Source organism: Physeter macrocephalus, unplaced genomic scaffold, assembly GCF_002837175.3.
Source record: "Physeter macrocephalus isolate SW-GA unplaced genomic scaffold, ASM283717v5 random_434, whole genome shotgun sequence".
In the NCBI taxonomy this organism is placed as follows: Eukaryota; Metazoa; Chordata; class Mammalia; order Artiodactyla; family Physeteridae; genus Physeter; species Physeter macrocephalus.
In genome coordinates, this window is record NW_021145720.1 from 9,214 (window position 1) to 26,238 (window position 17,025).

A 17,025-nucleotide genomic window follows, 5' to 3' on the forward strand; every position below is an offset into this window, starting at 1 on the left:
AGTCAGCGGCGGGCGGTGTCCCCCTCGCTGGAAGCCTCTCCCGGCTCAGGCAGACCTGGGTACACACCCCAGCCCCTGCTATTTCCTAGGCCGCATCTCACCCCGTTAACACGAGTTCGTGTGCCTGACACACAGTGAGGCCAAGCATACCAAAACGTCGGAGTTTGGAGCAGAGAAAGGTTTATCAGGGCAGGCCATACAAGGGGACGGGTTTTGAAGGGTTTCAGCAAAGCTTTTTTAAAAGCCAGGCAAGGGACAAGGGTCGCAGGGTCTGTGATCCGCTTGTGCACAGTTCTCTGATTGGCTGACGGTGAGGTAACGGGGCGGTGCCACAGGGGTTAACACGACCAGTCCTTAGGCTCCAGGAGGCCTGGGGCTATGTGTTCAGGTCATCAAGTAGTTAACATCTTCCCTTTGGTGGGGGGTTTTAGCATCTGTAAAACAACTCAGGAAATGTGCATCAAATACCATTACGTAGGTACTTAAGAGACGAGCTAAAGCGGAGGATATGGGGGAGGCCTGTCCCAGAAAGGCACCATAGGGTCCTGCTCGGTTACACCACAAGCAAAGACCCCAGGGGCTTATACTGGTCTGGCCTGCACTGAGATTCTTCCAGGTGAGATAGAGGGCATGTCTTCTTAGCATCGGGGATGTATAGGACACAGAGCAGGCTCTCCAGAAACACTGGAAGAAGAAATCGATGATATCCTCCTCGGCTCCAGCTGGCCTGACTCTGATCTTGCCCTCGCTACCCCCTCTCCTGGTTTGCCCCCCTCTCTCCAGCCTCCACCCCGTTGCCCCACCCCTTGGTCTCTCACCTGAACTACTCCACAGCCTCCTAACGTACCTCCACGGGTCCCCAGCTCACCTTCGTCTCCGGCTGCCCCCCTCCCCAATTGCAGGTGCCCTGATACATCTCACCTTTCAGTCTAACCCCCCAAAGCTCTGAGCCAAGGCCTAGAGAGAGAGACAATGGTCCTTGTCCTCAGGGAGCCTCCTGCCTGCTCCTCCCCTCAACCCCCAACCGCCCCCTGCCACCAGCCACCCAACTACCTAAAGCACAGGTTCCCTGCTTATAAACGCTTCAGTGACCCCTCACCCCCGCGTGCAGAGTCCAGGACCACGCGGCACCTCTAGTTACATCCCCACCTTCACCTCCCCAACACGCCTCCCCCAGCTGTGAGCTCCAGCCCAGACCCCAGACGGCGCCAGCCCCAGCTTTGCCTGATTCTCCCATGATTGCAACCACTTTTCCCGGGGTTCTGCAGCATGCTTCCCAATTTGGGTCAAAGGCCCCTCCTTTAAGCCCCCCTGGCCTTTAAGCCTCTCTCCTTGACCTCCTGTAACGCGCTCATCCCCCTCCTGCCCTAAGGACATACCCTCCTAACAGGATACTGAAACGTGTTTTTGAATGAACGCATCAATGAGACAGATCTAACAAGGATCATAAACAGAGAAAAATATGTACTTCAAAGTGGTAACGCAGGCTGTTTCTGGTGAGTGTTATTTTGAGTTACTTTTTTTTTTTTTTTTTTTTTGCTTATTGGCATTTTCTGATGTTTCGGTATTTGAGCAGGTTTTGTTTTTGTAATTTAAAAAAAAAAACACCAAAGGAAACTTCATTTTGAAAAAAATACGAAAGGGTTTTGGGATTTCAAAAGTAGGGGGAATCTCCTCATCCTCTGGTGAGAAACAGGAAAGGAATGTTTAAGGGGCCATAGAATTTCTACAAGTGAAGATGGGAAGGCAGGCCGGCCAGAGGGCACACATCACATGCCAGGTGCAGCCCTGGGGTGCTGGGGAGGGCAGAGTGTCCCCTACAGATGCAAGATGAGGAATTTTAACTTATCTCATTGAATGTGGGGAGCTGCAGAATTTTTTTCTTCCAGTTTTACTGAGACAGAACTGACCTACAGCACTCTATAAATTTAAGGTGTACGACATAGTGATTTGACTCACATACATTATGAAATGATTACCACAGTGGATTTAGTGAATGTCCACATCTCATACACATACATTAAAGAAATAGAAAAATATTTATATTTTCTCCTTGTGATGAGAGCTCAGGATTTATTCTCTTAACAATTTTCCTTTATAACTTGCAGCAGTGTTAATTATGTATTATATTGTACATTACATCCCTAGTACTTATTTACCTTATAAAGGGAAGTTTGTCCCTTTTGACTACCTTCATCCAATTCCTCTTCCCCTCCCCTCCCCACCTCTGGTAACCACAAATCTGATCTCTTTTTCTGAGTCTGTCTGCTTGTTTTTGAAGTATAATTGACCTACAACACTGTGTTAGTTCATGATACATAACACAGTGATTCGATATTTCTATACATTTCAAAATGATCACCACAACTCTAGTTACCATCTGTCACCATACGAAGATATTACATAATTATGGACTATATTCCCCACACTATACATTTCATTCCCATGACTCATTTACTCTGTAAGTGAAAGTTTGTACCTCTTAAATCTCCCTCACCTAATTCTCTCCTACCCCTACACCCCTTCCCTGTGGCAACCACCTGTTTGTTCTCTGTGTCTATGACTTTGTTTCTGTTTAGTTATATTTGTTTGTTTTTTAGATTCCACATGTAAGTGAAATCATACAGTATCTGACTTTCTCCCTCTGATTTATTTCACTCCATATAATACCCTCTAGGTCCATCCATGTTGCTGCAAGTGGCAAGATTTCATTCTTTTTTATGGCTGAGTAATATTCCATTGTGTATATATACATCTTCTTTATCCCTTCATCTATTGATGGACACTTATGCTGTTTCCATATCTTGGCTACTGTAAATAATGTTGCAATGAACACAGGGGTGCAAATATATCTTCAAGTAGTGCTTTCATTTTCTTTGGATAAATACCCATGAGTGGAATTGCTGGGTAGTTCTCTTTTTCATTTTTTTAAGGAACCTCCATACTGCTTTCCATAGTGGCTGCACCAATTTACATTCCCCCCAACAGTGTAGGAGGGTTCCCTTTTCTCCACATCCTCGCCAACATTTATCATTTGCGGGACATTTTTGAGCGGAGGAGAAACACCCTAAGAACTCTGGCACTGGAGCATCAAAGAGGTAGCAGTGGGCAGAGTCAAAAGGCAAGAGGGCGGGTGGTGGGGAGTAGAGGCAAGACAGAAGGCAGGCTACAGCCTTTGTCTTCTCCTCTGGGCCATCTGAACCTCGAGTCCAGGAAGCACTCCCAGACTGCCCGGCCCTCAGACATATTACTATTCAGTGATGGTATCTGAGAATTACTCCCATAAGCCTCCAACCGATCTTCCCACCTGGACGGCGAGCTTCTAATTCCTCCTGCTCCGCATGATGTGCCGAGTAACAGTGTGCTTCACGAGTGAAGGTTTGCAAGGAGCCGCCCCAGGGAGACATAAGGCCAGGCAGCTTCCCTTTAAATCGAGGCCAAAGAAGAGCCCTCATTCTGCGGGCAGCCGGCCTTGGGTTTAGGGACCTCGGCCCCGACCACCGGGGAAGGTCTCCCAAAGCAGAGGGCTCGGGAAGGGCGGAAACCAGGCGACAACCGGAAGGGCGAGGCCTCCACTTACTCCGGGACGAAAGCAGCCGAAGATGACGGACTGGACCAGGACTGTTGGGAGGAAACGGGGAGGATGGCGGGAAGTCAAGGCCGGCCGACTCGGTGGGAAGGGCCGAGCCAGAGGCGGGAGGGGCCGCGGCCACCGGACCTGGGCGGGGCGGGGAGGGGCGGGGCCGGCGGGGCGGGGGCGGGGGTCGGGGGCCAGCGGGGCGGGGTCGGGGCGGGGGCGGAGCCCGGCACATGCGCACCGCGGCGGCGCGCGCCCGAGGAGTGGCACTTTTTAAAAGTGCAGCCCTGAGGCCAACCCGCAGCTGCCAGCACCTCGGTCCGAATCCTGGTCCCGCCCGTCCCGGCCTCAAGCGCCCCCGTCCCACACCAGTCCGGCCCAGGCCAGTCTAGCGCGCACCATGCCGGTCAAAGGAGGCACCAAGTGCATCAAATATCTGCTGTTCGGATTTAACTTCATCTTCTGGGTGAGTGAGCGCGACTGCCGCGCGCTCCTCTCCGGGGCCACCTGTCCGCCCCGGGCAGCCGGTCCGCGGTCGGGGTTGCCGGTCACCGGCATCGCCTGCGCAGGGGAAGACTCCTGGCGGGAGGAGAGGGCACTGCGGCCGCCAGCTGGCTCCTCGGCGGGGGCCGAGACGGGCTGGGAGAGCGCGTTGGTCCGGGGCTGGTCCGAAGCGGGGCAGGCAGAGGGCGCGGGGCCCTAGTGAGCCGGGGGTGGGGTGGTGTGTTTGCTGCCACCCTGATCCCCTCCGAGTGCAGGAGGGAGAAACGGAGCACCCCCTCTGCTGGGGACTCAAGGCCCTGCCCGAGGGGGACTGTGGCGGGCAGTGCAGCTCGTGACCTGGGTGGGGTCCCCCCGAGTGGCCGAGGCCGCGGGGAGGGGAGGATGCGGACCCTCCAAGGGACTAAGGTGGCGCCGGAGGAGCTCAGTGAAGGTCTGTTGGCACCTTTACGCCGGAGAGCAAGGGGCGCGCCGGTCGCGGGTGTCAGCGTCCCGGGCCCCGTCCCTGAATGAGCGTCGGGATCCCTCCTCCACCCCCGAGGAGGAACCTTCAGGCCCCCGTGCTCTCAGACTGATTCTGAGCCGGCGTGAGAAAGTCCGAGCTCCCTCGAAACTACCTGAAAGACTAACTTGTCTTGATTTTTTTTTTTTCCCCCCGAAGAGCGATAAGTATCTGAGCTGTTGAGAACTCCGGGAGAGTTGGGCAGGGGTGGGGCAGATGCCTATCGGCGCTCTCAGTAGGATGAGTCCTGTGTTTCTCCATTTCCGGGAGAGATCGGGTGCCGGCCTCACCCCCTTCCCCGCCAGCCCACCCAGCAGCCGAGCGGGGCCACAGGGAATGGACTGTCACCTGGGGAGGACGCAGGCCAGGGAGCTCCAGGACTCTCTGCTGCCGGCCACTCTCAGCCTGTCTGCAAGTGGGAAGGCTAAGGCCGGCAGCAGGGAAGGGGAGTGGCCCCTCCGCACCTCTCCTGGAGGGATTAAGGGGCCACCCAAAGAAAGAAGCAAGGAATAGGGGACTTGGGTGTCCTGGTTCACGGGCCACGTCCCCTGCTCACAGGTGGACAGTGTTTGCCCTTTTGCAGTCAGGAAAGCATTTGGAAAGGCAGGCAGGCCCTGTGCCACTCTCGATAGAGATGGCTGTAGAAGCAGGGGCGAGCCACCAGAGGCTTGTAACAAAAATGTGCTTATTTCCTTGGAGCTGCTTCCCCATGAACCCCAGGGAAAAGCTCCTGAGATTTATTCCTCTCTCTGGAGCTGACGGGGTATGAGATTGACCTGCCCTTGCAAGACTCATCACACCCAACACCTGCTCTAGTGAGGACAGTGCATAGGTGTGCCCTGCCCAGCCCATGGCCTGCTCTAGGGAGACCCTCCTGTGGTGAGCACCCCCTCCTCCCGGGTGTCCCTGCCAGCCAGCTAGCTGCCAGCCTTGGCTCCCCGCCTCCCCAACTCCGGCTCTAGGAAAGAACGTAGAAGGCTGACTAGCCCCGCCCCACCCCGCCCCACCCCGCCCTTGTCCTTTAAGGAGTTTTCCTCTCCCTCCGCCCTAGCACCGTCTCTCCCCTGCCAGTCTCTTGGTTACTCTAGAGCTATCTGCATAGGCTGTGTGAGGGTTTGGGGCGTGGGGACCCACGGACTCCCAGGGTGCCTCCATACCCCCCGCCCCATGGCACCTGCAGGAGCCTGGCGGGAGGCTCCCGGGCTACTCAGGTATCTGCTCAGCCTCTCACTGACTCCAGCCTGCCACCCCACTGTATCCAGACCTGCCCCTGCCTGCGCTAGGTGCTGCTGATGGGCTGTGTCATCTGAAACAGAAATGACTCATTCTGGGAACGGCTGGGTATAGAATTAGAAATGACTTTTGAGGTCATTCAGTCCAGCCTCTTCTTCACAGAGGGGAACCGGGAACCAGAGCGGCTGACCTGCCTAGCGTCACGGGAACCCAGCCAGTACCCCAACCCCTAGCTCCCTTAAGTCCTGTCCTCTTCCGTCCATCACAAAACCAACAAGGGGACCTGGTAACAGGTGGTGTGTGGGGGTCAGCAGTAGCTTCATGTCTCTAAATCGTTTATTGTTCAGTCGTCCGGTATTCAGGTCCCTGTAGAGATGAAGCCCTCATCTCCCTCCTAGGAGGTGTTGGAATAAAGGAACACCATGATCCCCTTGTGCAGCGTGCTACTGCAAAGTCCTTTTCCACATCTCATTGTACAGCCAGAGCAGGTAGCATTATCCCCATTTTACTGATGACCAGGAAACTAGTCCCCAGAGAGGTTCCACGACTCAGCCAGGGTCATGTGGCAGGATAGCATCAGAGGTAAGTTTGAAGGCAGGTCTGGTTGGCTCCAAGTTCAGCACGCTTTCCATCACCACCTACTGCTATTCCCAGCTGAGTGGGAATGAAAGGAGGATGGCAACAAGCTCTCAAAAAATAGCTTTTAAGAGAAGCTATGACCTGAGGGAACTGCTTGCTTGGATTGTTATGACGTCATCACTTCCCTTTCTCTCTTGAGACCAGGAATTTATAAACTTGGTGTTTGGGACCTGATGTGGGCCTTGAAGAGCAGGGTTGGGAGGCTAGGGGCCACCAGTACCTCGTGGACAGAGGATGCTGAGGGGTGGTCCAGCAGGGATCCAGAGAGGAGAAGCCCACCTCAGCAGCAGTGGGAATGATTGGGGCGGGGGAGGGGAGCGGTGTACCTCTTCTGGTCCAGGCCAGGAGCAAGGCCTTCACATTCTACCCCCACCCCCACCCCCACCCCTTTGTTCCCTGCCTCTCACCCCGTCTCCTCCCTCACTGATGGGAATAGCAGGGAATTTCTCTTTCCCAAGAAATGGTGTCTCGCAGGCCTAAGGCAGGCTTCACAGAATCATGGACAGAGGCCTGGACCAGAGTTCAGGGACCTGCGTGTTAGTCCAGCTCTGCCCCCAGCTCACTTTGAGCAGGTCACTTTTGAATTCCAGACCTCATTTTCCTCATCTGTAAAACCAGTGGGTTGGAGCAAACGGTCCAGAAAGGTCCCTTCAGTAGCTCAGTCTATGAAACCAGCCCCACCCCCAGGGCCTACAGCAAAGGACATTCCCACACGACCCAAAACAGGAGTCAGGAAATGGAAGTGTGCAGTGGGTACCCAGGCTTGACTCAGAGCGTGGCTTCATTTCATTCAGAGGCCTCTTGACGTCTGGGGCCTGAGTCGTGCCCCTCTTTCCTGGTAACCCCAAGTTCCCTCCACTCCCCCTGGGTGGGGTCTCTCTGTCTGGGGGGGTTCTCTGTTTTGGTCACCCTCAGCCTTTTGTGGCAGTGCTGCCTAGTGGTCAGAGTGGCTCTGGGTTGGATTTGCCAGTCACCTGGTGGAGCTGGTGCCTACCCCCTGGGGTTGCTGTGGGTTACATGAGCGCATGCGCGTGATGCACTTAGCCCAGGACCGTAGTCCTGGATGAGGAGTAAACTTCCAGGGTGGAGCTGGTGCCTACCCCCTGGGGTTGCTGCGGGTTACATGTGATGCACTTAGCCCAGGAGCCTAGTTCTGGATGAGGAGTAAACTTCCAGGGTGGAGCTGGTGCCTACCCCCTGGGGTTGCTGCGGGTTACATGAGCGCATGCGCGTGATGCACTTAGCCCAGGAGCCTAGTCCTGGATGAGGAGTAAACTTCCAGGGTGGAGCTTTTGTCATCCCTGTGTGGAAAGGGGGTTGAGGAGGTGGGGAGGGTGGGAGCAATGGCCTGAGGAAGAGTGGAAGTTGAAACCAGAGAGAGGTAGCCAGGTGCACACCCCACGTCCACACACGTCCCCCCTTCTTCTTCTCGTCCTGCATCACTTCCAGCCTCGTTCCTCCACACACCTCTGCGATTCCCACATCAGGACCCTGACTCCATTTCATATGTGGCCGCACGTCTGACTGTGGGGCAGCCCCACTTCTGAAAATAAAACTGCGTGCGGAGAAATCCGGAATGCGGGGTCCAGGCGGGGGATGGGCGAGCGGGGTGGCACTGGCAGAAGCCCCTCCCACCCAACCTGCTGCTTCACCCAGAAGCTGTTTGCCTTCAGTGCTGGACGGAGCAAGCAGCTGGGGCTCTTGCGTGAAATGGCTTCCACGTTTGGCACCCAGACAGCCCGAGCCCTGCGAGAGCCGGCTGTGTTTGCACAGAGGCTGGCAGGTTTGGGGAGGCCAGGTGCCTGCATCTGCTCAGGAAAATAAGACTTCTGCCTGTCCGGGCTCCTGAGGCTTTCCCCCCACTTTGCCCCGCGATGGTTGTCAACAACAGATTGGAGTCCTGATTTGGGGGATGGGGAGGATTCCTCTACACGCGCACACGCGCGCGCGCACGCGCACACTCACCTGGCACCATTCCAGACCATACCCTCTTGTGCTCAAGGGAAGCAGCTGCCGGTTCGGACCTGAGTTTGGAACCGCTTTGATAAGAAGCCCTTTCGAGGGCCGTCCTCACCCCGAGCACTTACTCCGCTAAACGAGTCTGCTGCGGCTTCAGACCTCACACATCACCGTTCTCACATCTTTCCTTTGTGTCAGATGCACACATCCTCACTCTTAACACACAGGGCTGTGTGTCCGTGGTCGGTTTGTCTGTTTTCCTGTTCGATTCCATTTTACAAGGAGGCACGGTTTAGGGGATTGGTTGCACAGTTTGGGACTTAATAATACGCCTGGGACTTAACAAAAGCACCCTTTCTGCCAAAGAGCACAAGCCTTGACCGTCTTTCTTGGGTGTGTCTGGCTGTGAGGGTGAGGGACCCGACGTCACGGGTTACCGTGGCTTCTGTGGTCCCGTTGCCTCCTTGGTGGCTGCATATTCCGGAGAGTCTGGGGAGAGGAACGTGAAGAAAAAGTTTCAAGAAGCTGCATGTTTTTGTGCCGTGTTCCTGCCTCCCCCCGGGGGCGGGGTCAGGGGAACTTTATTTGGAGCCGCCTCAGGTCTTTTCAACCAAAGACTTGCAGAAACCGTCTTTCCCTCTCACTTACAGAAGAGCAGTGACTTCGTGGTTTGGGGGTTTGAAAATCTGGGGAAGAGCCTGTCGAACCCAGGTTCACCCAGAGATAATCATTTGCAACTGAGGGAATTAAGGAGACCAAAAGCGCTAATCTAAACAATATATATATTTTTAAATTTATGTTTTTGAAGTCTGACTGCAGATCACTTGCCTGTTTCATTCCGTGGAAAAAGTAATGCTGGTCCAGGGACATTTGCATTTTCCGTCAAGTGATGGCAGGCAGCTGTGGAAAGCAGCGTCCTGTCTCCAGATGAGATAATTTTATTTTAATTACATCCATCCAGTAATTCCTCCCCTCCACCAAAGAAATACTTAGTTCTGGATAGTTTTTTGTTTGGTTTTTTTTTTTTAAATAAATTTATTTATTTTTTTATTTACTTATTTTGGTCTGCGTTGGGTCTTCGTTGCTGCGCGCGGGCTTTCTCTAGTGGCAGCGAGCCGGGGCTACTCTTCATTGCGGTGCATGGGCTTCTCATTGCGGTGGCTTCTGCTGTTGCGGAGCACGGGCTCTAGGCACACGGGCTTAAGTAACTGTGGCACATGGGCTCAGTAGTTGTGGCTCGCAGGCTCTAGAGCACAGGCTCAGTAGTTGTGGCACACGGGCTTAGTTGCCCCACGGCATATGGGATCCTCCCGGACCAGAGTTCGAACCCGTGTCCCCTGCATTGGCAGGCGGATTCCCAGCCACTGCGCCACCAGGGAAGTCCCTGGATAGCTTTTAAGTACTGCTTGCTGTCATCCTCGACTGGCAGGTCCAAACATTTTGGGGGAATCCCATGAAATCAATCGGACCTGCCTCCAGAAACACACAGTCCCCGTTTTTTTGCTTTTTTCTCCAGAGACCCATGAACCTCCCCATATCAAACACCACATATTGGTTTCCAGGCAACCCCTGCTCTGTCCTGAATCCCACGTTTCTGCCATGAGGTGTGGGTTGCCTCACTGCTCTCCAGGACTGCGCAGGGGAGCTGGGGGGACTTTGAGGAGGGCATTAGAGAGCCCCTAGGTTCCCCGACGATCAAGGGCAGCCCTGACTGGAGCTCTGGCCTCCCCACCCATCCTTGCTCTGACTGTCAGCTTAATCCTCGCCCAAGGAGTGGCTTGGCCTCGAGATTAATTTAAGGAGTGTTCTGTATTCCTAGTCCTGGAGCTTGGGCAATTTGTCTGGAGCTTGGGTGATTTGTCTTTGCTGGGAAAGAGCAGGGTCCTGTCTTTCCCACAAATGGAAACTAGAAGGCTCGGCTGGCCTTCTCTGGCCTTGCCCCTGAGGACTTTGGAAAGGGTGATGCGTCTCCTTGGGGTCTCTGGAGACGCAGACCTCTGAGTTGTGATGTACAGCCTGGCTACGTAGCAGGGAGGACGAAGCCCGCTGACTTGGAGGAGAGGGCCCCGATCTGTTTGATCCCAGGGAAGATCCCTGGGTAGAGAGGTGTGTGCACTGTTGACGTGGAGAAAGTCATTCCGTCCTTTTGCTCAGTCCTCTTGCTAAGCATTGTGCAAGGGAGCAGAAACGGTGTCCCTGGCTGTGTTAGGGAAGTCACCCTCCACAGGCTACCCGCTACACTCTCAAGGTCCCAGTCTTCACCTCTCTCAGACCCAGGCAGATGGGGGCCATGACTTCTACCGAGCCCCTGCCTCCAAACTGCTGAGAGGAGGCCCCTTTTCCTCCCAGTCTGAGCTGCATGTCAGTGTCCAAGGGCAGAAACAACACCACACGTGGATCATAGGAGAAAATCCTTGACTGGGGGTTAAAAATATAATAAAGTAAATTAGACCGTTTTAGTGAATTCAAAACACATTTCTATAGCATTTTAGTTTTAATTTATCTTTAAACTTACACTGGTTGACTCAGTAGCAAATGAGAAGGTTGATTTATTAAAGCTTTAAATGAAAGATCAGCAAAATCATACATAGTTGCGAATTCATTGCGTTTCAACTGAATAGAAGTTTGGTGTGTGTTTTAATTTTATGGAAGTATAGTTGATTTACAATGTTGTGTTTGATTTCTGCTTTACAGCATGTGTGTGTTTTAATTGAAGTATGATTGACATACAACATTCCTTTAGTTTCCAGTGTACAACATAATGATTTGACATTCATACACGTTGCAAAATGATTGCCAGAGTAGTCTACTTACCATCTGTCACTATACAAAGTTACAGAATTTTTTTTTCTTGAGATGGAGCAGCTTTCAAATTTGCAAAACAATATCACTGACTATAGTTACCTTGCTGTACATCACATCCCCATAACTTATTTATTTTATAACTGAAAATTTGTACCTCTGGATCCCCTTCGCCTATTTCACCTACCTCCTCAGCCTTCCTTTCCCTCAGGCAACCACCAGTCTGTTCTCTGTGTCTATGGGTTGGGTTTGGTTTGGTTTGTTCATTTGTTTTGTTTTCCAGATTTCATTTAGCATAATACCCTCCAGGTCCATCCATGTTGTCACAAATGGTGTGATTTCTTTCTTTTTTTATGGCTGGATAATATTCTAGTGTATATATGTACCACATCTTCTTTATACATTTATCTATGGATGGACATTTAGGTTGTTTCCATGTCTTGGCTATTGTAAATAGTGCTGCAGTGAACATAGGGGTGCGTGTATCTTTTCGAATTAGTGTTTTCATGTTCTTTGGCTATGTAACCAGAAGTGAAATTGCTGGATCATGTGGTAGTTCTATTTTTAATCTTTTGAGAAACCGCCATACTCTTTTGCATACTGGGTGCACAAATTTACATTTCCACCAAGACTGCACAAGGTTCCCTTGCTCCACATTATCATCAACACTTGTTATTTGTTGTCCTTTGGATAATAGACATTGTGACAGGTATAACATGATATCTGATTATGGTTTTGATTTGCATTTCCCTGATGTTTAGTGTTGTTGAGCATCTTTTCATGTGCCTGTTGGCCATCTGTATGTCTTCTTTGGGAAGTTTAGTTTAAAAGATAGTTTGCTATAGACTGTTTAGGCCTCTCCGAATTCATATGTTAAATACTAAAGTCCAATGCAGTTTTATTTGGAGGAGGGGCTGTTGGGAGTGATTAGGTCATGAGGATGGGGCCCTCATGAATGGAATTAGTGCCCTTATAAGAAGAGGCCGGACTTCTCTGGTGACGCAGTGGTTAAGAATCCGCCTCCCAATGCAGGGGACACGGGTTTGAGCCCTGGTCTGGGAAGATCCCACATGCCGCAGAGCAACTAAGCCCATGTGCCACAACTACTGAGCCTGAGCTCTAGAGCCCACAAGCCACAACTACTGAGCCCACGTGCTGCAAGTACTGAAGCCCGCATGTCGCAACTACTGAAGCCTGCGTGCCTAGAGTCCGTGTTCTGCAACAAAGGGAAGCCACTGCAATGAGAAGCCCGTGCACCACAACGAAGAGTAGCCCCCTCTTGCCGCAGCTAGAGAAAGCCTGTGCGCAGCAGCGAAGACCCAACACAGCCAAAAACAAATAAACAAAATAAATAAATTTATTTTAAAAAAAGAAGAAGAAGAAGAGGCCCCAGAGTTCCCTTCTCCCTTCAACCATGTGAGATTCTAGTGAGAAGATAGGCCTCTGTGAACCAGGAAGCGAGTCCAAACCAGATGCCAAATCTGCTGGTGCCTTGATCTTGGACTTTTACCCTGTCCACAGTGCTTTGTTACAGCAGCCTTAATGGACTAAGACAAAGTTATTTACAAATCTGAATCAAAAACACCTCTTCCGGGCTTCCCTGGTGGCGCAGTGGTTGAGAGTCCGCCTGCCGATGCAGGGGACACGGGTTCGTGCCCCGGTCCGGGAAGATCCCACATGCCGCGGGGCGGCTGGGCCCGTGAGCCGTGGCCGCTGAGCCTGCGCGTCCGGAGCCTGTGCTCCGCAACGGGAGAGGCCACGACAGTGAGAGTCCCGTGTAACGCAAAAAAAAAAAAAAAAAAAAAAAAAACCACCTCTTCCCATCTAAATGAACAATTGAAGTGTACCAGTTTGCCTGCACCCCTCACATCCATGCCCGCCTCTGTTGTGTGGGAAGCCACCCTCAGCAGAATGTGTCCTGCAAGGACAGGAAACTCGTCCCCCTTAAAGACTCTTCCTCCTGCTCACCCTGATGCACTGTAAGCACCTTCTTGTGATGTTGGGCCATGGATTTCAACCTGTTACTATTTTTTTTTTTTTAACATCTTTATTGGAGTATAACTGTTTTACAATAGTGTGTTAGTTTCTCCTTTACAACAAAGTGAATCAGTTCTACATATACATATGTTCCCATATCTCTTCCCTCTTGCGTCTCCCTCCCTCCCACCCTCCCTGTCCCACCCCTCTCGGTGGTCACAAAGCACAGGGGTGATCTCCCTGTGCTATGCGGCAGCTTCCCACTAGCTATCTAATTTACATTTGGTAGTGCATATATGTCCCTGCCACTCTCTCACTTCGTCACAGCTTACCCTTCCCCCTCCCCATGTCCTCAAGTCCATGTTCTAGTAGGTCTGTGTTTTATTCCCGTCCTACCACTAATCTCTTCAACCTGTTACTATTATGCTCAAACTTTTTTTTGTTTTTTTAGCCACGCTGGGCAGCTTGCGGGATCTTAGTTCCCCGACCAGGGACCAAACCCGGGCCCCCTGCTGTGGAACACGAAGTCCTAACCACTGGACCACCAGGGAATTCCCTATGCTCAAAAAAAAAATTTTTTTTAATAAATTTACTTATTTATTTTTGGCTGCATTGGGTCTTCGTTGCTGCGCGGGGGCTGCTCTTCATTGAAGTGCGCGGGCTTCTCATTGCGGTGGTTTCTCTTGTTGCGTGGGCTTCAGTAGTTGTGGCACTCAGGCTCAGTAGTTGTGGCTCACGGGCTCTAGAGCTCAGACTCCGTAGTTGTGGCTCACAGGCTTAGTTGCTCCGTGGCACGTGGGATCTTCCTGGACGGGGGCTCGAACCTGTGTCCCCTGCACTGGCAGGTGGATTCTTAACCACTGCACCACTGGTGGAAGCCCTCCCTATGCTCAAACTTTTTAAAGCCTCCTTTCTACAAGCCTGGGGAAGTCGTCCCACACTCTACTTTCCCCCACTTCAATCAAATTATAGCCCTGGCTCCCCAAGACAGATAACCCTTAAGAGGCCAGAAAACTCATTTCAACTAGAAATTACATTCTCTTCCAGAGCTGGGGAAGGGACCCTTAGAAAGGGGAGCTGGTGTGATCCTCACGCCTCTCAGGGCCCCGTGCCCAGGGCTGTGAGACAGGCCTGCAGTGAAGCCCTCTCATTCCCTTTGTCCTCTGCTGGCAGGATGGTGCTGTAAGGGGCGGGCAAAGGCTCTGGTCCCACCTTCAGGCCATTCCTATAGGGATACAAGGACAGCGGCCAATGGGCAGCTGCAGCGGTGTCTGCACTTGCCAGGCTTGCAGTGGTGAAGCTGGGACGAGAAGGGAACGTACCAGCTTACTCTGGAGAGTCTGTTTCCCAGAGCAGGGCTGTGGCCACACTCAATTCTGGCTTGCCAGCAAGAACATGCCAGAGCTCTCTAGCCAGAGGCCAGCAAGAGGAGTCCCAGGCTCTCTCTCTAGACTCTGTCCATCAGGCTCCCCCAGAGAGATGCCAGACTCCGATGGCACCTGCAGGCCAGGTGGCCATGGCAGGTACCTTCCTGTCGTGAGAAGATAGGCCCTCTGCTCTTACATGTGGGCTCTCTTGGGGCCTTTATGGATCGAAGACGCCACTTTTGAAATAGAATCAGCTGTGACCGGGAAGGAGAAAGGATAAAAGTGAAAAATTCTGGCCCTGAAATTAACAAAATGGATCAAAAAGACCTTTGAGCTTAGCAAAATGATTGAGAATTTGGGCTTTGCAGTCAGACTGTTCTGGGTCCAGGTTGTAACTCAGGCACCTCTTTGCCATGTGATCTCAAGACAAGCTCCTGAACTTCAGTGCCTGAAACTTCTCATCTCGAAAACAGAAGTTAATATTACCTACCCGGTGGGTCTGTTGAGAAAATTAAATGATTCAAGTGACGTGCTTCGGGTGAAGCGGGGGACACAGCAGACAGTGGAGGGCTTGCTGTTTAATCATTGAGACTAAAATGAAGAGGGGATCGTGGCAGAGGAATAGGGCAAGGGGCATCTCCCACCACTCGGGGCCACGCGAGCAAGTGGTAGTAACAGGTTCCACAGGTGGAATGAGAGCTAGCTGGTCCTTGTGGCTAAAGCGTATCCGCAAGAGTGTGTATGTGTGTGTGTGATCACCAGGCATCTTAGTTAGGCATACACAATGGAAAACACAGTGGTATTCTGGAATTTAAAGCAAAACAGCCCCAAAACAATCCCCCACATCAGATGATTTTGGTTAAGATCAGAATGCCTGCTTTCAGCAGAAAATGGATTTACGGGCTGGCTGACGTCTGCTACACGTCTGGCCAGCAGGCAGTGGAAACTTGAAACTTCTTGTTTAGAAGGAGGTTACCTTGGGCAGAGGCCTCCCTCCCAATCCCTCAGAGCCCCAAACAACTTAACACTGGCACCTTGTATTAGCTAAAACTTTTCTCCTCTTAGGCAGAATAAGGGCTCTGGTTTTCTTTTTTTCTTTTTTTTCTCTTTTGGCCACACCGCGAGACATGCAGGATCTTAGTTCCCCGACCAGGGATGGAACCCGAGCCCCCTGCATTGGAAGCGCAGAGTCCTAACCACTGGACCACCAGGGAAGTCCCACCCAGGGCTCTGGTTTTTAAATGATGCTGGCTCAGTCCTCAGGAGGGAGGATTTCTCAAGTCTTGAACTTGTTCAGACCAGGTCACTGCCTAATTTCCATAAAGCTGTGCTGAGAAGAAGCTTACAAGATCTTTCATCCTCTGCCACACCCCAGAGAGGGGACCAAGCTACCTCCCTTCCACGAGGGATGAGACAGGCAGTTAAGAAACTGACCTCTGCCTGGCACATGCTGTGCATGTGCCAGGGAGAGAACTGTCAGCTGAGTCACTGCATACCTGCTGTGTGACCGAGGGCAAGTTACTTTACCTCTCTGAGCCTGTTTCGTCATCTCAAGCTGGGATGATCGGAACTACCTTGCAGAGTCTAAGGCAGTCCCACCAGCATCCTCAGATTCAGAAAAGGCAGCAGGGCCTAAAAGGAGGACTCTGGTCTCCCAGTATTCCTCTTCTCCCTGGGAAATCTCTCACTATGTGCTTCCAGGGAATGTTCCCCTGTTAGCAAGCTGAACACAGTTGCCCAAAAGAGGCCAGCAGAGCAAGATGGTGGCACCCACAGGCTGTAGCTATTGAGCCACCACCCCGCGTCCTCCCAGGAGGCCCCCAGGAGCATTAGCATCACCGGAAAGGGAGGCCAAGAGGTCCACAGACAGGCTGAGCCTGTGCTCAGGAACTTGGGGAAAGTTAATTCTTTAGACTTATCCTACAATTTTTATTATTATTTTTTTTTAATGTTGGATTATCTAGGTGGTGGGGTAGGTACCACAATCTTCTCAGTGTTTAGGGCACTAAATAGCAGAAGTCTGCCTCCCTGAGGTCCTGGCTTGGGAGAAGACGGGGGTGCGGGGGGGGTGGTGGTTGGATTTTGTTGCTGTTGAGACCTCCCCTCAAGGTGCTGCATTGTGTAAAAGAGCAACACAGTGCAGCAGGGGGCGTTATGACCCAGGGGGATTATTGGGGGAAGGAGGGGTTGAATTGTTGGAAATGTCGATTCCTGGTGGGAGGCAGCCAGTTGGTGACTCTCCTTAGGCCTCACTTTCCTAATGTGGGTAATGAGTGTGTCATCATGCAACCTGCGTACAATAATACAAGGTCATTGGGCGCAAGAACGGGATATTTAACGTCAGGTTATTGTCATGGTACCTGGCTCATAGCAAGAGCTCAGCTGTCAGCTTCTGCAACTGTTGTTTAGTTACTATTATGGAAGGAGCTACTTCTCCTTAGAATTTTTCAGAGGTTGAAGTTGTTCTA

At 52.0% G+C, this 17,025-nt stretch overlaps 1 protein-coding gene across 1 annotated transcript in view; it reads left to right on the forward strand.

Moving 5' to 3' along the window:
- The first annotated feature begins 3,836 nt into the window (after positions 1 to 3,836).
- The window catches only part of CD9 (CD9 molecule), a 36,909-nt gene continuing 23,720 nt past the window's right edge, over positions 3,837 to 17,025 (forward strand). The window contains exon 1 of the mRNA XM_007103670.4: positions 3,837 to 4,043. Within this exon, the coding sequence (XP_007103732.1) occupies positions 3,978 to 4,043 (66 nt within the window). The 5' untranslated portion in view covers positions 3,837 to 3,977. The remainder of the gene's footprint in view (positions 4,044 to 17,025) is intronic.